General features: G+C 43.6%; 1 protein-coding gene across 10 annotated transcripts in view; it reads right to left on the bottom strand.

The window, feature by feature from the left end:
- The window catches only part of FAT1 (FAT atypical cadherin 1), a 115,073-nt gene extending 95,767 nt beyond the window's left edge, over positions 1-19,306 (bottom strand). For 6 of the 10 annotated variants that reach the window (XM_074866337.1, XM_074866341.1, XM_074866343.1 and 3 more), the window contains exons 1-2: positions 18,721-19,304; positions 6,260-9,548 (exon numbers count right to left, since the gene is read on the bottom strand). In XM_074866337.1, the coding sequence (XP_074722438.1) occupies positions 6,260-9,527 (3,268 nt within the window). In that variant the 5' untranslated portion in view covers positions 9,528-9,548; positions 18,721-19,304. Of the gene's footprint in view, positions 1-6,259; positions 9,549-15,459; positions 15,472-16,817; positions 16,955-18,720 lie in introns of those variants that run through there. The other 4 variants (XR_012628685.1, XM_074866344.1, XM_074866339.1 and 1 more) reach the window with 3 other exon arrangements.
- Positions 19,307-19,516: the final 210 nt, after the last annotated feature.

Raw genomic sequence — 19,516 nt, 5'->3', positions numbered from 1 at the left:
TCTGACATCTTCAAGGACTTGGAATAAACATAGCAGTCACCATATGGCTTTGACAGCAGCATGTCTGGAATACATACAGTAGAAAAATGAAAATTAGTAGGAGTTTTTTTGTTTCTTGTTTGTTTTTTGTTTTTTTTTTTTTTTTAAATTCAGACTGAAGGAAACTAAGTTCTTGTACAGCCTGGTGTTTATATTCATGAATTATACAAAAGGGGTAACAAACTGAAGTATACGGAAGGTGCAACTTCAACATGAATCACTGACTGAAAGGCTGTGAAGAAAGTCTCATATCTGTAAGGCTGCTTAACTACAGTTAACTTAAAACCAAATCATGCTAATCGGTTACCATTAAAAATGCCTCCCCTACCTTCAAGTGGTTTATGGTTGTATCAGTACAAACAGCAGACAGAAAACATTCCCAGGCATTGGAACTTGATTCTCTACATTGCTAAACAGCTTTTAGCCTGTGCCAGCTATCACTCTTCCAAAGAGCACAGGGGCACAGTTTGGAGTAAAAATGCAGCAGATCCCATTCCCAACAGACAATCGGGTGCAGCCACCCTGCCTAAAGGTACGAGAGTTGTTAGGATAGACGCAGGCCAGTTGGCTTCTGTTTCAGGCAACATTGCTAGTTTAATAGCTATCCAGTATGTACTTAAGCGTTCTGCTCCACTGATGATCATAGTATTTAATCTTTGCTAATGCCTGTCTTCATATTAAAACTCAACAACAGTGAGTAAAGGAATGATGTAAAAAGCTCAAAAGCCAAAGATCACTGAAGAAACTGAACCAATCACTGAAGAAACTGAACCTGACACTACCCCTTATGTAGAAATGTTAATCATGTCTGCATTTTGATTCATGCAATTACGAGAACACTACAAAGAAATGTTAACATCCTTATTACATATTAGCAATGCTCTATACCTTTTAAGAGTATAATTCAGTACTTTGCTTTATGTAGTTAAAATCCAATTCATCCTCCTTAATGAATTACTGTCTTCCCAGCTAGAAATGGTTCTGGTAATATTAAAAATAGTGTCTCATAGCCATTAAGCTTTATTGATGGCATTTTATGCACACAGAGATAGTGCAATAAAATTAATTTTCTTCCACATGCCCCTGTTAATTTTTTTTTTACTTGCTCCTTTACCATTCTTTACCAAAACCAATAATCTTTCCTTATCATGGTATCAAGGTTACACTTGAAAATTACATGGTTCCAAGGGAAAACTACACAAGAAAGATAAATCCGCATCTGACTCAAAAACTCCCCAGATAGAAAATAATCAGAGACTGGAAAAGTATTAGAAGGAAGTATCATGTGTCTGCCCTGCTCTTATTCTTTCTTACGCTACTGGAGACAGCATATCAGGCTAGACAGACCTTTGTTCTAATAAAGCACAGTCATACTTCTTTTTAAGTCAGCAAATTAGTTTAATCACCTTAAACTTTGCTGTTATTGTTAGAACAGAATTACTGTTATTCTGTAACACTCCTGGCCTAGTAACTTAAATTCAGGTTACTGAAAGAACAGGAAGATTCCTGGTAACAAATAACTGTATTACTGGATTAAACACAAGTAATAAGGTTATCATGCATGAAGTTTAGACTGCCACATCACCCTTAACACCATTCTGGAACTAGGTTATGTGCTGGGAAATATCCTCAGTTGCAGAAGTTTAGAAAACACCTGCTGGTAGCCTTGCAAGTTGAACTAACTGAAAGGTTTCTGCTAACAGTGAGTTTGCAAAATTCACTATGGTTTATTAAAATAGTTCAAACAAACTGTCATCAGGGGAATCTTACTGCATGAAGCCTATGTGTAACACCCTGCATCTGGGTGCACAAGGGCTGCAAATCCAACCGCTCTAGTACACAACTGGTTAGACACAACTGCACACCACAGAATTCATGACTCTTGAAACTTCCTTTTCTGAATATCAGCTTCCAGGATGGGCTCCCATCTTTTATAAACACTGCAACGAGACCTTTTTTAGGCTAAATGACCCAGGGCATCTACATTCACAAAGTCTACTGGCTCCCCCTAAGCTATCCGAATTTTGAGCACTAAAAAGAAAACCAAAACCAGAAGATGACAACCTTGGAACAAGATAATAAACAGCTCTCGGTAATAAGCTAGAAGCCCTGATATTTCAAGGAAAGGAACAGTCTGATTGGCAAAAGTTCTTTGAAGAAGGCCAGATACTGTGCAAAACTAGTAACAGTTCTAATTTTTACAGCTGAAAATCAGTGCGGAAAGTTGCTCACTATGTGCTGGAGCTCCCATGACAGTGTCACATCCAGCCCAGTGGGCGACACTAAATGGCCCTGTTCACCTATACAACTGGAAGAAGTACTGGGAGTTCTTTCTAATATCACTTTTACATACTAGAGCTTTCATCTTTCATTTCAACTTTGAGGAGTGTAAATACTTAATGGAAATGCTCTATCCTTATATTTGACAACTGAAAAGTAAACAGGAAGACCTTCTTTTCCCTGCTTGCCTGCTGGGATGAGAACTGGGACAAGGAAGGAAGAGGTTTCAGTATTGCCTTCGTCCCACATAGCTCCTGCATTAGGTTCTCCTCCAGCAATTGCTTCTATCATTCCTTAGAGCTTTTCTAAATGACAGTAGCAGCATAGTACTGACATGATTTATCTCACTTTTATTGCTCAGTGTTAATGGGATTTAGATGGTGTATGTGGGGTTTTTTTGTGGCACACTGGGATCTGTATCAACACAATGCACTCTATTATTAATACATCCCAATCTGCTCAAGTCCTTATCAAATTCTTTGGGAAAATATTTTACAGCTGCTTTAGTAGGCAATTTATATAGCCAGTTGATCATATCCATTTGCAGACTTCAGTCTAGCTCACGCATAAAAAGCTATCTTAAATTCCAACTTCTCCTGAACACACATACCTAAAGAACAAATTGCTTTGCTGTATAAATTCACTGCACAGAAATCTTGGTTTAACATTTTTCCCCCTCATACTGTTATAATACACCCAGAATCTCCATTTGTTATGTAATTTTAGTATCTCTGTACAGTAACAGTCACAACGCACTGTTATAGATCTGAATCGTTATATCCTGAGTGATGATCTCTGATCTCCCTCCTTACCCACTTGGCTTCCGGTTCACAATTTATGAGCTGGAGATAGGATGAGGCCGAACCTCAAAATAATCTCATTAGTATCATTTATTTTTGGGGGGTCATACTTTTGATCTCTAACTTCCTGGGGAAATGAGTTTCATGAATTTATTATACTTCATGTGAAAAATACTTCCTTCTAGGCTGTTAACTGTGTGTGCCCTATTTCTTGCATTGCAAAAAACAAACAGTGATATGAAGAAGGTGGTACAGAAACTACTGCAATTTTATAGACTTCTATTATCTTGCTCTCCTCCTTTCCTGACCATTATTGCCCTTTCAGGGTAAAGAATACTTACACGAAAGCTAAAATATGACTAACTACCAAATTCACCCCTCATGTACTTTCTTCTGTGTCTTTTTGAAAAGCATCAAAGCAATTAGGCAACAAAGTAATCAAAGCAACTCCTGAGTTTGGGAGTATGGGTGTACTAGGGCTTCCTGTTAAAGAGATTTACTTCTAACGGTTTGGACAGGACTGCAGAAAACAGAACCTATGAAAACCAGCTGACCTTAACCAACGGTAAGTCTTAGAAAAAAGTACTCAAGAGTTAGTGGCAAAGACATATTAAACTCTCTTGTGAAAATTCCAGAATTACAGGTACAAATATCAAACACTAATACAATCTCCTACCTTTTGAAATGTAAAATTAAAAACCCCATTAACATGGAAAAGATAAGCTAGCAAAAATTCCATGTATGGAACTAGCTATTTGATACTTCCATCACCATCAATCACCTAGTCTTTCTGCAAATGTGATTGTTGTCCTTGATTCCTCTTAGACACCAAATAGTTAAGCATTGACTCCAAGCAACTTCCTAAATCCAGTTTTATACATCTTTGAGCTGAAAGTGTAGTATGGTACTTGTAAGACAGCAGAAAGAGAAATGTAGCTCAAGGATAAAGTCGGAAGAATCCTTTATCAAACTGAAAAAGTTACTGAGTTGCTTGCCAGATATCCTTTTTCACAATTTCTTTAATACACTTTCTTGGCTAATTATCAGTTTGCTCCCTGTATCAAGGTCAGTCCATTTTGAAAAATATGACAATTATTCAGGCACCGCAGTATAAGGAGTGCCTTCTGTAACAATTCCAATGGCTTCTTGGGGTGGGGAAGTGTGAAGACAAAATTTAAACTACATTGTCAAGATACTCCATTGTAGATACTCCGTGTTCTTTCCTTGGTTCCTTTAGATCAACATTTGACAGAAAAAACTCACCTACCAAACACAAATACACACATTCTTCCCTACACCAGAGTCTTAAATGGAATTTGTTCACTAAGATTAAAAGCTAGCAAGCCCTCTTCACCATCACCCCCTCCCCACCAAATCCCTCTACTTTCACCCCTGAAGAACTGCAAACACTAGATATCAGATATGAATATAGACATTGCCTCTCCCCCACCCTTGAAAATACAGAGCCACTGTCCTGGACAAGATTATTAAATAGAAGCTGGCTGTGTCACAAGTTCTGTCAACTTGGTAAATCTGGCAGATAAAAGGGAACATACTCAAAACTCACACCCATTCTTCAGTAAAGCAAACTAGCCTTGTGCTAAAAGAGTAAGGAGGCAACACATGCAGACAACTAACTCTGCCACAGTAGTAGTGTCAGAAAAGTACACGTACTTTTCCACATACAATAAATATCTACACGTGTATATATTGGTATCAAAAAAATATTTCGTCACTCTTTCATGCTCATTACTGCTATCTATCACTTGGACAATAAATTGCAAAACTCAGAATCATTCTGTAGGACAATCAGACACTTCTCTAAGGTACTGTAACACAGAGTAAACTTATATGTACTTATCTTAAAAGAAAGGCATAATGATACACGAAGAGTCTTACACATACTTAAAAGTGAAACTACTACATCATGGGAAGTACTCATTTTTCCATTTTTAGAAAAATCTGTTCCACAATCTTAACTACGTGATTTGTCAAAAGCAAAGCTAAGAGAAGCACTGTTACATTTCAAGCTCTAGTATTGGTTTTTTATCCACAAACTACATAATTTAATAATCTACTTTCTATAGAAGAAAAAATATCGCGAGTAACAGTTTGTTCACCTAAACCTTGAAGAATAAAGTGACTTTGTGAATCCATATTACCCACATTCCCAATTGTGGAAAACATATAGAACACACAGAATGGCTACTGGATGAACCAGATATGATGGCCATTTTTATTCTCAGTTATAAGTTTTTTTTTCTGTACGACATCAATCACATTTGTCATAATTTACCTACATGTAACCCATTGGCAAAATTTGCACAAGATTCCTCCCCGATTTATTTTAAGGTGCTTAGACAGCAGCACAATATCAATGCTCGATCTTCATCAGAGACATAAACGGATGGGCAGCTACACAGATGTCCAACCAAAACGTCAGAAGTCAGCACCAGAATTTTACTGAAACCATAATTATGTTTCTTCTGAATACATGACACTGGAATAATTCTCACAGTTGCTCGTTAATTTATGCATTATTAATGAAAAAAGTCAATAGTTCAGTTTGCTTCATTCATACAAGGTTTTTTAAAGGCTGCACCTATGCTTTCTTTGACAGAAGCCTTTTCATGAAGAAGGCACTGCTTGCTAATAGATGGGCACCTATAACGAGTTTGAAAGACCAAAACCAGCATGTACAGCAATATCAAACCCATGCAAAGCTCTAGTGAATGAAGCAACAGAGATGTCATTTAAGATTATAAAGCATGAAAATCCCTGCAGAAAGCAGTTTGCTGCCTTAGCTTCACAGTCCTACTGTCCACAAGATCAGTGTTCACATGAAGCAGACCTTCATTTTATATCAATAGCATTCTTATTTTTGCCAGGTGGCGTAGATTTTAAGATCTAAGAATGGCTTTAGGTAGGCTGGATAGAAATGAGGACAATAGAGGAAGATTACTTATCAAATGCGTACATGTAATTTCACTGAAGTGGTAGACAGAACTATTCACGTTATTGGTCACGTCTTTTTGTCCTAACAAGAATGTCTATGTCAGCTGTGACAATGTTGCTTCTCTTATCTCTTTGCTGGCATATTATTTTATTTAGAATATAAAAATAACAGAAAGCCACCTTACCTTTTTCTTCATCTATTCGAAAAACTCCTATACCAGATCCATCTCTGATGGAATATCTAATCTCCCCATCTCGTCCTGCATCTTCATCATAAGCAGATACGGTCATTACTGAGGAGCCAACAGGGGCATCTTCTTTTATAAACCCTTTATCTGCAAATATAGAGAACCGTGGAGGGTGCAAGTTTTCATTCACATCAACTATCTCAACCTCAACGTAACACGTAGAGGACAATGAAATGGGCTTTCCTTTGTCCTTGGCCCGCACAGTCAAGTTATAAAGTTGTTTCTTTTCATAATCCAGTCTTTGTACAATACGTATTGCTCCACTTAGTTTGTCAACATCAAAGGTGCCATCTCCACTGTCCAAAAGACTGTATCGTACTTGACTTGACTGGCCTAAATCAGGATCGTAGGCTTCTAGCCATGTAATAATAGTTCCCTCAGGAAGATCTTCTCGAATTTTCACATGATAATTTGAAGGAATAAACTTAGGAGGATTGTCATTAACATCTTCTACAGACACTTTCAAAATAACTGTTGAAAATAGTTGAGGTTCTTCAGTAGGTTGGTCCCTAGCCTCTATTTTCAAGAAATAGACATGCTGTTCTTCACGATCCAGAACCCCTACAACTTTCACAACTCCTGTCACAGCATTAATAGTGAACTTGTCTGTATCTGTAAGAAGAGAATATTTCACTTCTCCATTAGCCCCCAAATCATTATCAGTAGCTTCAATCTGAATTATTTCACTGTTTGGCTCTTTGTTTTCACTCACTTCAACAAAATAGCTGTCTTGCAGGAACTCTGGTGGGTTGTCATTAGCATCCAGAATTGTTATATCTAAAAGGTGCCAGGCAGACTTCTGTGGTATTCCAAGATCATAGACAGTAATATTTAGAGTATATTTATCTTTTACTTCTCGGTCAAGGGGAGATAAAATTTTCAACACTCCTCTTTCCATATCAACAATGAAACTACTATCTTCATTACCTCCGGAAATAACATACACTAACTTTCCATTGAAGCCAGTATCAAGATCAGTAGCATTCATAAGTATTACACTGGAGCCCACAGGTTGGTCTTCTCTTATCTCAATGCTACTGGGGAGAGTACTTCTAAATTGAGGTGTATGCAGATTCACAGAATGAGTGTCAAAGAAAACATCCTCAACTTCTGCACGACTGTGCAATTTGTTTGCTTGTAAGAGTTTCTCTGCGAGCATTTTGGCAACACCAGTTTCTTCACATTGCAAGTTGACCGGTTTGCGACTAGTAGCTACAGTTATGTTGATATACAATGGTTTTGCAAAGTTTTCTCCATCTGTAGCTGTAATTTTCAAACTGTGAAAAGACATTTTAGCACCTAGGCCATCTATTAGTGACTGTTTGAGTGAAAGTACTCCAGAGTTTGGATTTAGGCTAAATAAATCCAGTTCATTTCCAGATTCAATTTGGTATCTCACCAACTGGAGCTCATCAGCATCAATAGCAGATACAGTTGTTATTTGTTCTCCAACTCCAAGATCTCTGGGAATTGTTCCCTCACAATTGATTTTCTCAAACAGAGGTATATTGTCATTCAGGTTATTTAAAATAATAGTAACAGGAACTTCAACTTCTCGACGATATGGTATACCCCAATCAGATGCTCGAATCCTTAAATTGTAAACTCTTGGCATCAATTCATAATCCAAGTCTTCTGAGGTACTAATAATCCCAGTGAAATGGTTAATCACAAATGGCAAAGGATTTAGGTTTGCAATGCTATAGGTCACATAACCATTCTCCCCTTCATCAGGGTCTTTTGCACTTACTCTCATGATACTAGTACCTACTGGCACATTCTCATCAAAGGACGCTTTATAGGATGTCTGAGTAAATTCGGGAGGATTGCTGTTCATGCCTAGTACCTTAATTAATACTTTTGCAGAAGCTCTTCTGTCACTTGTCACAACTTCAAGTTCAAAATGGGATGCATATTGTGCTTTTATGGGTTCTAAAGTGGTAATAAGACCAGTGTGAGTGTTTAAATTGAATTTTACTTTGCCCGGTGTATTTTTAAATACGTATTTTAAATGTGGGTAACTAGGCAGAGCCTTCACCATTATCACAGGTGTGTTTGGAGGGGCAAACTCACTTATTTCAGCTCTATATATCTCTTTTTCGAATCTGACAGGGCCAGACTTAAATTGTGGTGATGTCACATGAACAACTTTTACAGAAGAAAACTGTGGGGGATTTCCTTTATCTTTAGCTTGAAGGGTAAGGTTGTATCCAAAAGGGTGGCTCTCCCAGTCGATGTGACCAATGGCTTTTATTTTGTATTCTTTACCTCCTGGAACAGACCTCACTGTTTTGAACTGCTGAAGTGGATCACCTGCAACAATATTCAATGATGCTATTTCCCCATTTGAACTCTGATCACTGTCCTCTACAGTTACAATTGCATAAGTTGGATCTTTGTCTGATTCTGATGGAGTCAATGTAACAGCTGTAATAACAGGGGCATATTCGTTTGCTTGCTCTACATGAACAGTTAGTTTTGCCATACTGCTTATGCCACTGCTACCATACAGCTTCAGCCCACGGTCCACTGCAAGAATTTCCATCTCATAACGCTTAGTGTCTGAGTAGTCAAGTCTACCAGTTAGAACTACCACTCCACTAGTTGGATGTATAGCAAACACATCCGTTCTTTCTTTAAAGCTATAGTAGAACTCTCCATTTGTTCCTATATCTGCATCTGTTGCACTAACCCTTGCAATGCTGGTCCTTATTGCTGTGTTTTCAGGCAAAGAAACACTGTAAGATGTTGGAGAAAACAAAGGCCGCAAGTCATTTGTATCCAGTACCTGTATCCTCACCTTCGTGCGTGTTTCAGCGTTTGAATTTTTTTCAACTGCTTTAACAGTCAGCATATAATGGTCTTTCACCTCTCTGTTAAGGATAGCTGTGTTTCCTCCCTTGGTCCGTATTCTCAGAAAGCAAAAGTTTCCAAGAACATATTCTTCAGCTTTGAACAAGTTCTCACTGTCACCAGAAATAATTTTGTATCTTAGGTCCCATAATGGATTTGTAACGTAAATGCCCATTTTCACTGGATGCCCAACATAAGTCTTGGCTGCAGAATTCTCATACACAGTGGCATTATACTGTACTTGTGTAAATTGCATTGGTGGAGCATGATGTGGCCTTTGATTTCCTTCACAGTTTCCAAAATGCTGCACCAGCAGCATCAGCAGCAACAGCATAGTCAAGTATCTTCCCATGGCAGCAATTACAAAGAAACCCTGAAACAAGAGAGAGATGTGTTAAAACTGTCCATATATATAATAATTCAAACTACCTTGATATTTAGTTTAGAATTCACACTTGAAAGAAAACTAGAAGCTACACATCTATGTTACACCCTTTTTTGCAGAAAATTCCAACCTGATTTACAGCAGTAGAAAAGCAGATAAATTACAACGCCTAAAAAATGCCAAGAATCCGCAAGACCAAAAGTGTAGGAATTACTACCATGACACAAGGGGAAGACACAGAACTAACTTCAAATGAACAACTTCATGAAACAACATGTTAGAAAAAAATACATCAGTGCTGCCTGCTATAAGCAAGCAAACTAGATCTGAACTAATCCAGAATAGTGAACATTCACTCCAGTCCTCTACTTCATATACGACATTATCTTCTGATAGAAAATTCTTCTCCCTCATTTCACTTAGATTGTAAAATGGCTGATGTACAGTGATGTGGAAGTAAACGGCAAGAGTTGGCTTGAAATTACCATGAATCCTTCAAAGTATCCTATGAGCACCTGTTTTAAGAATTATAAAAATTATAAAGAGAATAATTCTGTATATAGTGTATTCTCTCCAGCTCTAAGTACCCTCATAAGAGTAGTGGATAGCAGTGCGTATCATAAAAATAATTTTTATCAAGCATCACTAAGTTGTAAAACCAATGAAAAATGAGACATATTGCTTTATTTCCCTCTTAGAACAGATCTGAAACAAATTAGCATCAAGAGCTATGAGAACAGGAATCTATCAAAATAACTGGAGGAACTATTAAGACATGTTTCTCAAATTTCACTCCAGAAATGACAGGTAAAGAGCCTGGAACAGCAAGACAGACATGGAGACACACCCTCAGCGGCCTTCCCTTTTGAAGAAGTCAGTGTATCATTTCCAATGCCTAAATCCAGGCAAGACTGCAGTAGGAAGAAAGTCAGAAACCTCAGGAATAACACTTTTGGAACCACCTTCATCTGGGTTTACTTCCCCAAAGTCTCACAGGATAACAAATCAAAGCTTCAGAATTGCTTCCTCAACAAGCCCAAGCTTTTAACAAAATCTTGGGGGAAAAATTTATTTCCAGCAAGTAGAAAGTAATCTACCTTTGACTTGATTACTTTCATTAAGTAGTACACAATCTTTTCTTTTACCTTTCCCTACTTATTCTAAATATTTTTTTCCTTACCTCCCATTCAGCATTTTCTTTCCTGGTCAGTCTGTTATACAACTCATACTAATTCCTAATCATACCAATTCCTGCCTGTACCCTTCTTTCCTCCTGACCTTTTCTCCCACATTTTAGCCTTAGTTTGTCCTCACTCTATCTTTGGCTGCCAGCCTCTCCTCAGTGCTTACACTCACACTAGTTCATCTCAGCTCAAAAGGTATCACATTATGTTGTCTCCTTTCTCCACTCACATCTTCCTCTTACAGTTATGTCTCTCTCCCCTAATTCCAACCTGCTCAGGTTGATACATGTGAGATCGCACTGGCTGAAATTTCATGGACTGCCTCTGCCCACTAGAAAGCATTAGAGCAAATTAATCTGCTTGTGTCAACAGTTCACTCCAAAACCTCAGAAGCAGCTAATTCAGTCACAGTCATTAGTAAATCAATGATTTTTGAGAAGAATTTAAGACTCAGATCCACATAAACTGTAGGGAATACTGAAGAGGAGTAATGAAAACTTAGCTAGAATCCTTTTGGAAGAAAAAAAAAAGTGCATCTGTCTTCTGAATCTAGCAATTAAGTTACATGATTAAAGCTATAACCACAGCAAACACTAAAAAGTGAATGAGCAAATAAAAATTGTGTGAGCTTTTAAAAGTAAGTCACTAGCTGAAACCACTACTTACAAGGTCTTAACACTAGATGAAGGAAAGGTTGAGAGGGCAAATGAGCATGAGGTTGGAACAGCCACCATTTCAATGGGTTAACAATATAATTCCTCCCCTGTCTACTTTCCAGGCTATGATTTGTTCTGGAAATAAACAGACACTTGGGTCTCCAAGGCTTCATCTCCCTAACACACTGCCAAGTAAATGAACATTTCTATAAAAAAAACAACCACCCACCCACCAAAACCCTGCAATAAATAACTGATATCAATATTTCTGAGCAATTTAAAAGGCCATCAGACTGTTCTACAAGACACGTTAAGAAATCATTACATAATTTTTAAGATATCAACAGAAACAGGTTCTTTTATTTCATCTTGCTGGAATTTTGGAAGCTGTCTATTATCAAAAACTATCTAATGATCAGATCCTTCTCTCTTTTCTTCTTCAGTTACACTAGGATTTTTTAATTTTTTTTTTAATTTCTTCTGACATCCAAAACCCAGCTTCACCTCTGATGCTATGGCATCCTGTAACTCACTGCCTATAAGTATGCTTGGCAACAAGCTGTCTGAAGTGGTGTATTTATTCAGTAAAACATTGTACCTGCCTGTATCTTTTATCATTTGCTCCTCACATCTCAGGCACATTAGACACAACGTGTAGCACACTACATGAGATGGTATTAAGATATCCAAACTCCTCATTAAAATTCAAGGTGAATACACGTGTAGGTTTTACTATTACCGTAAATATTTTTCTGTGCCATAATACCTTAAGCACTTTTTCCTGCTTTTCTGTAATAACTTCAAGTGGAGTCCACTGAGAACTGGCAACAGGCAGCCTATGACACATGATGATCCAACTATGCGGAAGAGAAGCCATTCCCCAGCAGGAACATCTAAGGTTTGCTGAGTCACAATCAAGAGCTTAAGAGCATCTCTCAACAGAACAGTTAACCATGTCAGATAAAAACAAGTTGGTCATTTTTGCTACATAACATTTTTTCCATCTTGTCATAATTTCCCACAGCATTCTCCCAGCAAAATTGGCTGCTCGCGGCTTGGATGAGCACATGATTTGCTGGGTAAAAAACTGGCTGAATGGCCGGGTCCAAAGAGTTGTGGTGAACAGAGTTAAATCCAGTTGGCGGCTGGTCACGAGTGGTGTCCCCCAGGGATTGGTTTTGGGGCCATTCCTGTTTAACATCTTTATTGATGATCTAGATGAGGAGATCGAGTGCACCCTCAGTAAGTCTGCAGATGACACCCAGCTGGGTGAGAGTGTTGATCTGCTCCAGGGTAGGGAGGCTCTGCAGAGAGATCTGGACAGGCTGGAGCGATGGGCTAAGGCCAACTGTAGGAGTTTCAATAAGGCCAAATGCCGGGTTCTGCACTTCAACCACAACCACCCCCAGCAGCGCTACAGGCTTGGGGAGGAGTGGCTGGAGAGCTGCCAGTCAGAGAGGGACCTGGGGGTGTTGACTGACAGCCGGCTGAACATGAGCCAGCAGTGTGCCCAGGTGGCCAAGAAGGCCAATGGTATCCTGGCTTGTATCAGAAATAGCGCGGCCAGCAGGGACAGGGAAGTGATCTTACCCCTGTACTTGGCACTGGTGAGGCTGCACCTCAACTACTGTGTTCAGTTTTGGGCCCCTCATGACAAAAAGGACATTGTTGTCCAGAGAAGGGCAACGAAGCTGGTGAAGGGTCTGGAGCACATGTCGTATGAGGAGCGGCTGAGGGAACTGGGGTTGTTTAGTCTGGAGAAGAGGAGGCTGAGGGGAGACCTCATCGCCCTCTACAACTACCTGAAAGGAGGTTGCAGAGAACTGGGGATGAGTCCCTTTAACCAAGGAACAAGTGACAGGACAAGAGGTAATGGCCTCAAGTTGCACCAGGGAAAGTTTAGACTAGATATTAGGAAGCATTTCTTTACAGAACGGGTTGTTAGGCATTGGAATGGGCTGCCCAGGGAGGTGGTGGAGTCCCCATCCCTGGAGGTGTTTAAGAGTCGGGCTGACACAGCACTTGGGGATATGGTGTAGTTGGGAATTGTCAGTGCTAGGTCAATGGTTGGACTGGATGATCTTCTAGGTCTTTTCCAACCTAGATGATTCTGTGATTCTGTAAATTTACAGAGATACCGGAAACTAAAAAAATGTTGATCCAGGATTATCCAAAAATCAACATAATTTTGATAAATATCTAAAGTATTAAACAATGCCAGTTGTAAAGACAGTTAACTACTAAGGGCAAGTATGAAAGTGTTAAGATAAAGTGATAATGTGTTAGGTATAAACTCTGATGGCTTGTTACAGTGAGCCAGAATGACTGAATTTCAGAAACATTTTTAGCCAAAGGCTACACTTTGAACTCCTAAAATTTTTATTATTTTTGGAATATGACCAGTTTAGGATTTTCTGCATCCATTTTCAACACATAAGGCAACTGTTTGCTTAACAAAACATCATAGCCCTAGGTTTAAGAAGTACACACCGTATTCATTCTGAAAAGCTACTTTCAAACAAACTTTGATTTCCTATTTGGAATTACTATTGGGATAATATTTATTTATAGGCATATCCAAGTCATTTTTATTTAGATGCATATCCAGCGCTGGGATACATAGGACAGTTTTACTACTTAGTTACAACATTAACAAAATAATTAACACATCGATACTGTTAAGATAATTTGTATATGGGAAAAAATACTAACGCAACTTTGAAATATGAACTATCTTCAGTTAAAATGTTTGAGCCAATGGACCTCAAATTGGTAACTTAGAAATGAAGATGATTTGAATAAGATAGCCATCATATTAAAGACTGTTTCTCTTAGCAGTATGTTTAGAGCATCTAGACTTCAAAGTTTATAGTTTGAGATTTTAAGGTTTTAGGCAAAAAATACAGAATTTGGTAAATGGCAATCTCAATGCCAAGCAAGCCAACAAAAAAACCAGACAAGACAAGCTTATCTTCTACATAGTGTAACAACGGGGAGCACATACTGCGAGATTTACTCCCCCAGCAGTAAGTGTCACAGAAAAATAACCTAAATCAGACCACACAGCCCAAGCTGCGATGAGTCTCAGTCGTATTGCTATCCTTTTTCTACATACAAGATCTGCCAGTTCAGCCCAGAAGGACCTACTGTAAGACTAAGTTACATCATTTACATTAGCAGAACTCTATTAGAGACTCTGTGAGTATGGCCTGTTACACCACTCTAGGGACACAAAGAGCATTCTGAGGACTAAAAGAGGTTCTTTAGTGCTGTTTCTACAATGTTTGTCTACTGAAATCACAGATGTAGTGGGGGCTTCCCCCCATATGTGCACCAGCTTCCTTCATTTGTAACATTATTAACATTAAAATGTCTCCACCAATCAAAACATCACCTATTTACCTTAAAGGTCAATTTTGATCATACACAACTGATGCCTTTTGACACAAATGCACTGTAAAAAGTTATCACTGCAGTAACTAAACTGTCATGACAGGGTTCCTATTGCAGAATTCTATGAAAGACTGTGTGGCTTTGTGGGCTGTACTAATTGTAGTTACACCTACTCTTTCAATTGTTTAAATGCAAATATATATGTAGCGTGATTGGAAAAAAAAAAAATCAAAATTTACCTCTTCCAGTATGCTTAAGTTTCCAACCAAAAACTTAACAATGTCTTTTGTTTTTCTGGGAGGGAGGGTGTCTGTCTGTTTTGGTATTCAGAAAATTAACACATGATGAAAGTCTATGGTAATGTTACTTAGTAAAGCTGGTAAGTTATTCAAAAAATGTACATTGTCGCAGAGATTAACATAACAGTTTCAACTTGTGACTAAAGTCCAGTAAATTTTATACTTGTATTCTCCACATCATGAGTTAATCTCATGAGATACTTTGATTTATGCTTTTGAGATCGTTGCTGTTAAAAGGAAAATGCAGCAGCTGTATTCGAACAGCACGCAGATTCTGAATCCGGAATGAAAGAAAGTTTCACACAGAGAATTTTTACTATTTATCTGTATAGCAGTTACTTATTAGTGTATCTAATACTGAACTCACCAGTTGTGCAAGGAAAAGTAGATCTCCGATCTCTGTGAATGAGTGGTTGATCAAAATTTAACATGGCACCTTAAAGCTTGTGAGGACAAAAATAGTTTTACCGAGCTTGAACTCAGTTTTAAACTTTAAAAAAAATAGAAGATGTAAATCTTTGAGCATTTAAAGTGCTTACTTGCACTGACAGCAGTGATAATTCGTCCACAGAAAGATCTTTCACGTGCTATGTTATAAAAAGCAGGAGACTATCCTACTACTGGGAATACTACTAAAGCTCGCCTTCCAGTCTCTTAGAAGTGAGATTTTAGGATTTCTCAGAGAACAAAAACTTAAAAATGAAATAGTCTTCAGCGTTGAAGTAAGGTATTTTACTTACTAAATAGCGGAGTATTTCCACATGGCTAGACAAGTAAATAGGAAATACACGTCTATCACACAGCATTCTTTCCTTTTACAGAAAGACAGCATAGGTGGTAGAAGAATACAGGTAACATTTCCCATGCAACTGCCTAGAAACAACTTGCATGCAAGTAGTTTAAACCGTATGAAAACCTGTTGTTATAAGGCAGCATTTTTAATTTATTAATGCGTTTCCGAAAAAAAAAAAGTTTACCACGGGGGGATGTTATCATCAGTAAGACACACCGTCACTTACTGGCACCAAGACATTAAAAAGCACACCTTTCAAACAAAGCTTTGTTTTGTTTCAACTGCCGTAAAGAGGGAGGAAAGGAGCCGCGGCCGGCTGACGCGTTCTGCCGGGATCTCCCAGAGCGCCGCTGCCGAACGCCGCGTCCTTGCGGGCGCTGCCCTTTATCTTTCGGAGGAATCCGGCGAGGAACGCAACGAGGAACGCGAAGTTCAAGTGCAAACAAAGGAAGAAAGTCACCCCAAGGTACTTGGCTCGCCGCGAACCGCCCCTGCCGGCTTACCGGAGAATTAAGTTCGCAGTGGCCCATCAGACGCTCCCGAAGACACCTTGCCTCCAGGGGAAAGGCTCACCGCCACCCCTCTACCTCGACGCAACTTAAAAGCGACCTGTCTGCTCAAGCCTTGCCGGCTTTCCGAGCTCCGCCGCGGGATGGAAGGGGGGGGGGAGGGGGGTGCAGCGGGGCGCCAGAGCCCGGCGCCGCGGACGGGCGGGGGAAAGGGGGTCGGCGCCGCTCCGCAGCCCCTTCCCACCGGCCCCCGCAGCACGAGGCGGCCACTCGCCCAGCGCCTCCGGGCGGCCTCGGCGCGCTCCCGGCCTCGCCTCACAGCCACGACTTCCCGAGGGGTTCCGCACCGCCCCCTCCCCGCCACCAAAACTTCTCCCAACTCTCCTGGCTATCCCAGCCGGGCCCCGTTGCTCCCCTCCTCACCTCTCCGCGGCTCACTGCCTATGGGCCGGGGGCACGGGCCGGGGCCAGCCCCGCATGGTGCCCGCCGCGCCGCTCCCCCTTTCTTCTCCGGCTACCGGCGCGCCTCGCCAGTGCCCCTCCGCCCCGTTCGGGCCGCGGCGCCCCCCGCCGCCGTATTCCTCCGCGGCGCTGGACGGCCGCCCCTCCGGAACTCGTTTCTGCGGCGCTCCGCGGGCGCGGGAGCGGCCCCCGCGGCCCGGCCCGCCTCCGCCGGGGCAGGACGAACCGCGGAGAGGGGGAGCTGCGGGGAGGGCGAAACACAGCTCAAGCTGTTCCTCCTGGTGGCCCGACGCTCGCGGGGACGCCAGCGGTGCCGGGATGGGGGGTACCCCTCGCCTCCGCGGCGCTCGCCCTGCTCCAGCCGGAGAGGGGCGGCAGGGAGGGGGGTGCCGGTCCGGGGACGTGGGGGGCTTCGCGTGTGGCGAAGTCCTTCCTCGGAGAGGCTACTCAAACTTCAGAAAGCTGCTGCCAAGCAGTATTTTACGGAGACGGCGAGGGGACCGTCAGAGACAACGGGAACAGGCGGTCTTCGATGGGGGCGCTCTGCCGTCCGAAGAGCAGCCGGTACCCGGGACAAGCCCCGCGGTCCCCACTCGCGCCGGTGGCAGCGAGGACCGCCCTGCGGCGACCGCAGCGCCTCGGCGGCCGCTCCCCGTTCCCCCGTGCGGCGAGCGGGAGGGGGCGCGGACGGGCGGCCGCCCCTAGGCCGCTCCGGCGGGCTTGGCCTCACGGCCCCCAGCCTCGGGCCCTGGGCTGGGCTGGGCATCCGCCGCTCACCGGCCGTGCGGAGGGAGGTCTGTCAGCGGAGGCCAGAACCGACTGACGGCTGCCGCGGCTCCCCGCCACGGTTTTAAGGAGCAGCGCCGTGCCCCGGCGCCGGGGAAAGCAGCGGCGGGGGGAACGTGTGTGGGGCCGAGGACAGCACGGCGGCGACGGCCGTCCCCCGGCTCGGGGAGGGGGTACGGGCTACCTCAGGCGGGGGAGCGCCCTGCAGGAGTCATGCCGAAGGGATGCCTGTTCGGCCTGCCCTGCGTTAAAGATTAATAGTCGCAAACGGTCCTCGGAGGATTCCCCGCTCATTAATAAGTGATCACGCTTAATAACGATCAAGCGTTTGCCTGGGGAATCCCGACCCAGCGGGCTCACGGCGGAGCTGGGCCGCGGGCGGCAGAAGCCGGCGGGGGCGCGTTTACCGCGCGTTAGCCTCGCCACGTCTTTTATTAGCCACATAAATAAATAAAGCCAGCTGCGCAGGGGGCCCTTCTGTAACCAAAGCCTGGCGCGCCCGGGGCTGCAGATCAGAAGAAACCGACCCCTTCAGAAAGCGCCGTCTTCCAGGTTCACCAGCCCGCAGCCGGGAGGCTCCGCCGCGCCCCCGCCCCCTCCCGGGGCCGCCCCGGCAGCCCCCGGCCCGGGCACCGGCGGGGACGGGGACTGGGGGGGGCGGGGGCGCAGTTCCGCGACGGCCGGGCAGGGGGCGCCGCGCCACAGCGCACGGGCGGCGGCGGGGACGGCGGCCCGAGCGGGCTCGGCCGAGCAGCGCGGAGCGGAGCGGAGGCGGCAGCACGCGGCGCCCAGCCCGGCTCCGGCGGCGGGGGCTGCGTCGGGAAACCTGCGTGCCGCGCTCTCCGTGAAGGTGGCGGTATAGCGGGGGGGGGCCTCAGCCCCGGGTACGCACAGCTTCGGGTAAAGCCGGTGTGCGCATATATATACAGAAACATACCTATACTACCTAGTTATAAACTACGTGTTGAAGCGAAAACCTGAGTATTTCCAACAATGCAGCAAACAAGAGCACCACAACTCTCATGGGAATCACCCCTCTGAGCACCCTGCGAATAAACTCATGAAACAAAGAACTCACCAGACCAGCTGGACTCGGCGCTCTTCTCCCAAAGTCCGCTCCAGCTCAGTTCATCTCCGCACGCTTCCTCACCCTTTTCTTTTTTGTCCTTTTGAGAAGAAGCGAGCGATGCCCCGGTGCCCACGCACCTCTAGAGCGGGAACTCCGCCGCGGCCCCGGCGCTTAGCGCGGCCCCGGCGCGCAGCCAGCGCGGCGCCCGGCCCCATCGCCACAGTGCGGCATGTCGGCTCTGACCCATCCGCTGCTCTAAACTTGAACGAGGGTGGGAAGGAAAAATAGACGGGGAGGGGGAGAAGGAAAAAAAAAAAAAAAAAGGAAAAAAGAAAAAAAAAATAAGGCGAAAGGGAGGGAGAGATCCAACTTTCTTAAGACATGTCCAGGCAAAGAACGGGCAGAGTTGAGGAGTTGCAGCAGCGGAGAGAGTGAGAGTGGGGAAGCTGCGCCGGATCGCCGATTCCCTCCCTCCCTCCTTCCCCCCTCCTTCCTTCCCCCGCCTCCCTCCCTCCCTCCCTCCCTTCTTCCCTCCCTCCCTCTCCCTCTGCCTTCTTTCGCACTCCGTCCGTCCCTCCCGGACCCTGCTCCCGGCAGCACCACCCCTCCCTCTCCTCACCGCTGCAGCGGAGCGCGGCGGCAGCAGCAGCGCGCACCTCTCAGCGCCGCCGCGGCTCCGCGCGGAGCCTCGCCCGCCCGCCCGCCCGCAGGTGAGGTTAGGCGCGGCGCTGTGTCCTGCGCCCCCCCGCCGCCCCCGGCCCCCTTCCGCAGCCGCCGCCGCTTTGGGGCCACGCTAGCTCCGCCG

This window comes from Strix uralensis, chromosome 4 (genome assembly GCF_047716275.1).
Source record: "Strix uralensis isolate ZFMK-TIS-50842 chromosome 4, bStrUra1, whole genome shotgun sequence".
Taxonomy (NCBI): Eukaryota; Metazoa; Chordata; class Aves; order Strigiformes; family Strigidae; genus Strix; species Strix uralensis.
This window is presented reverse-complemented; position numbering and strand designations above follow the sequence as displayed.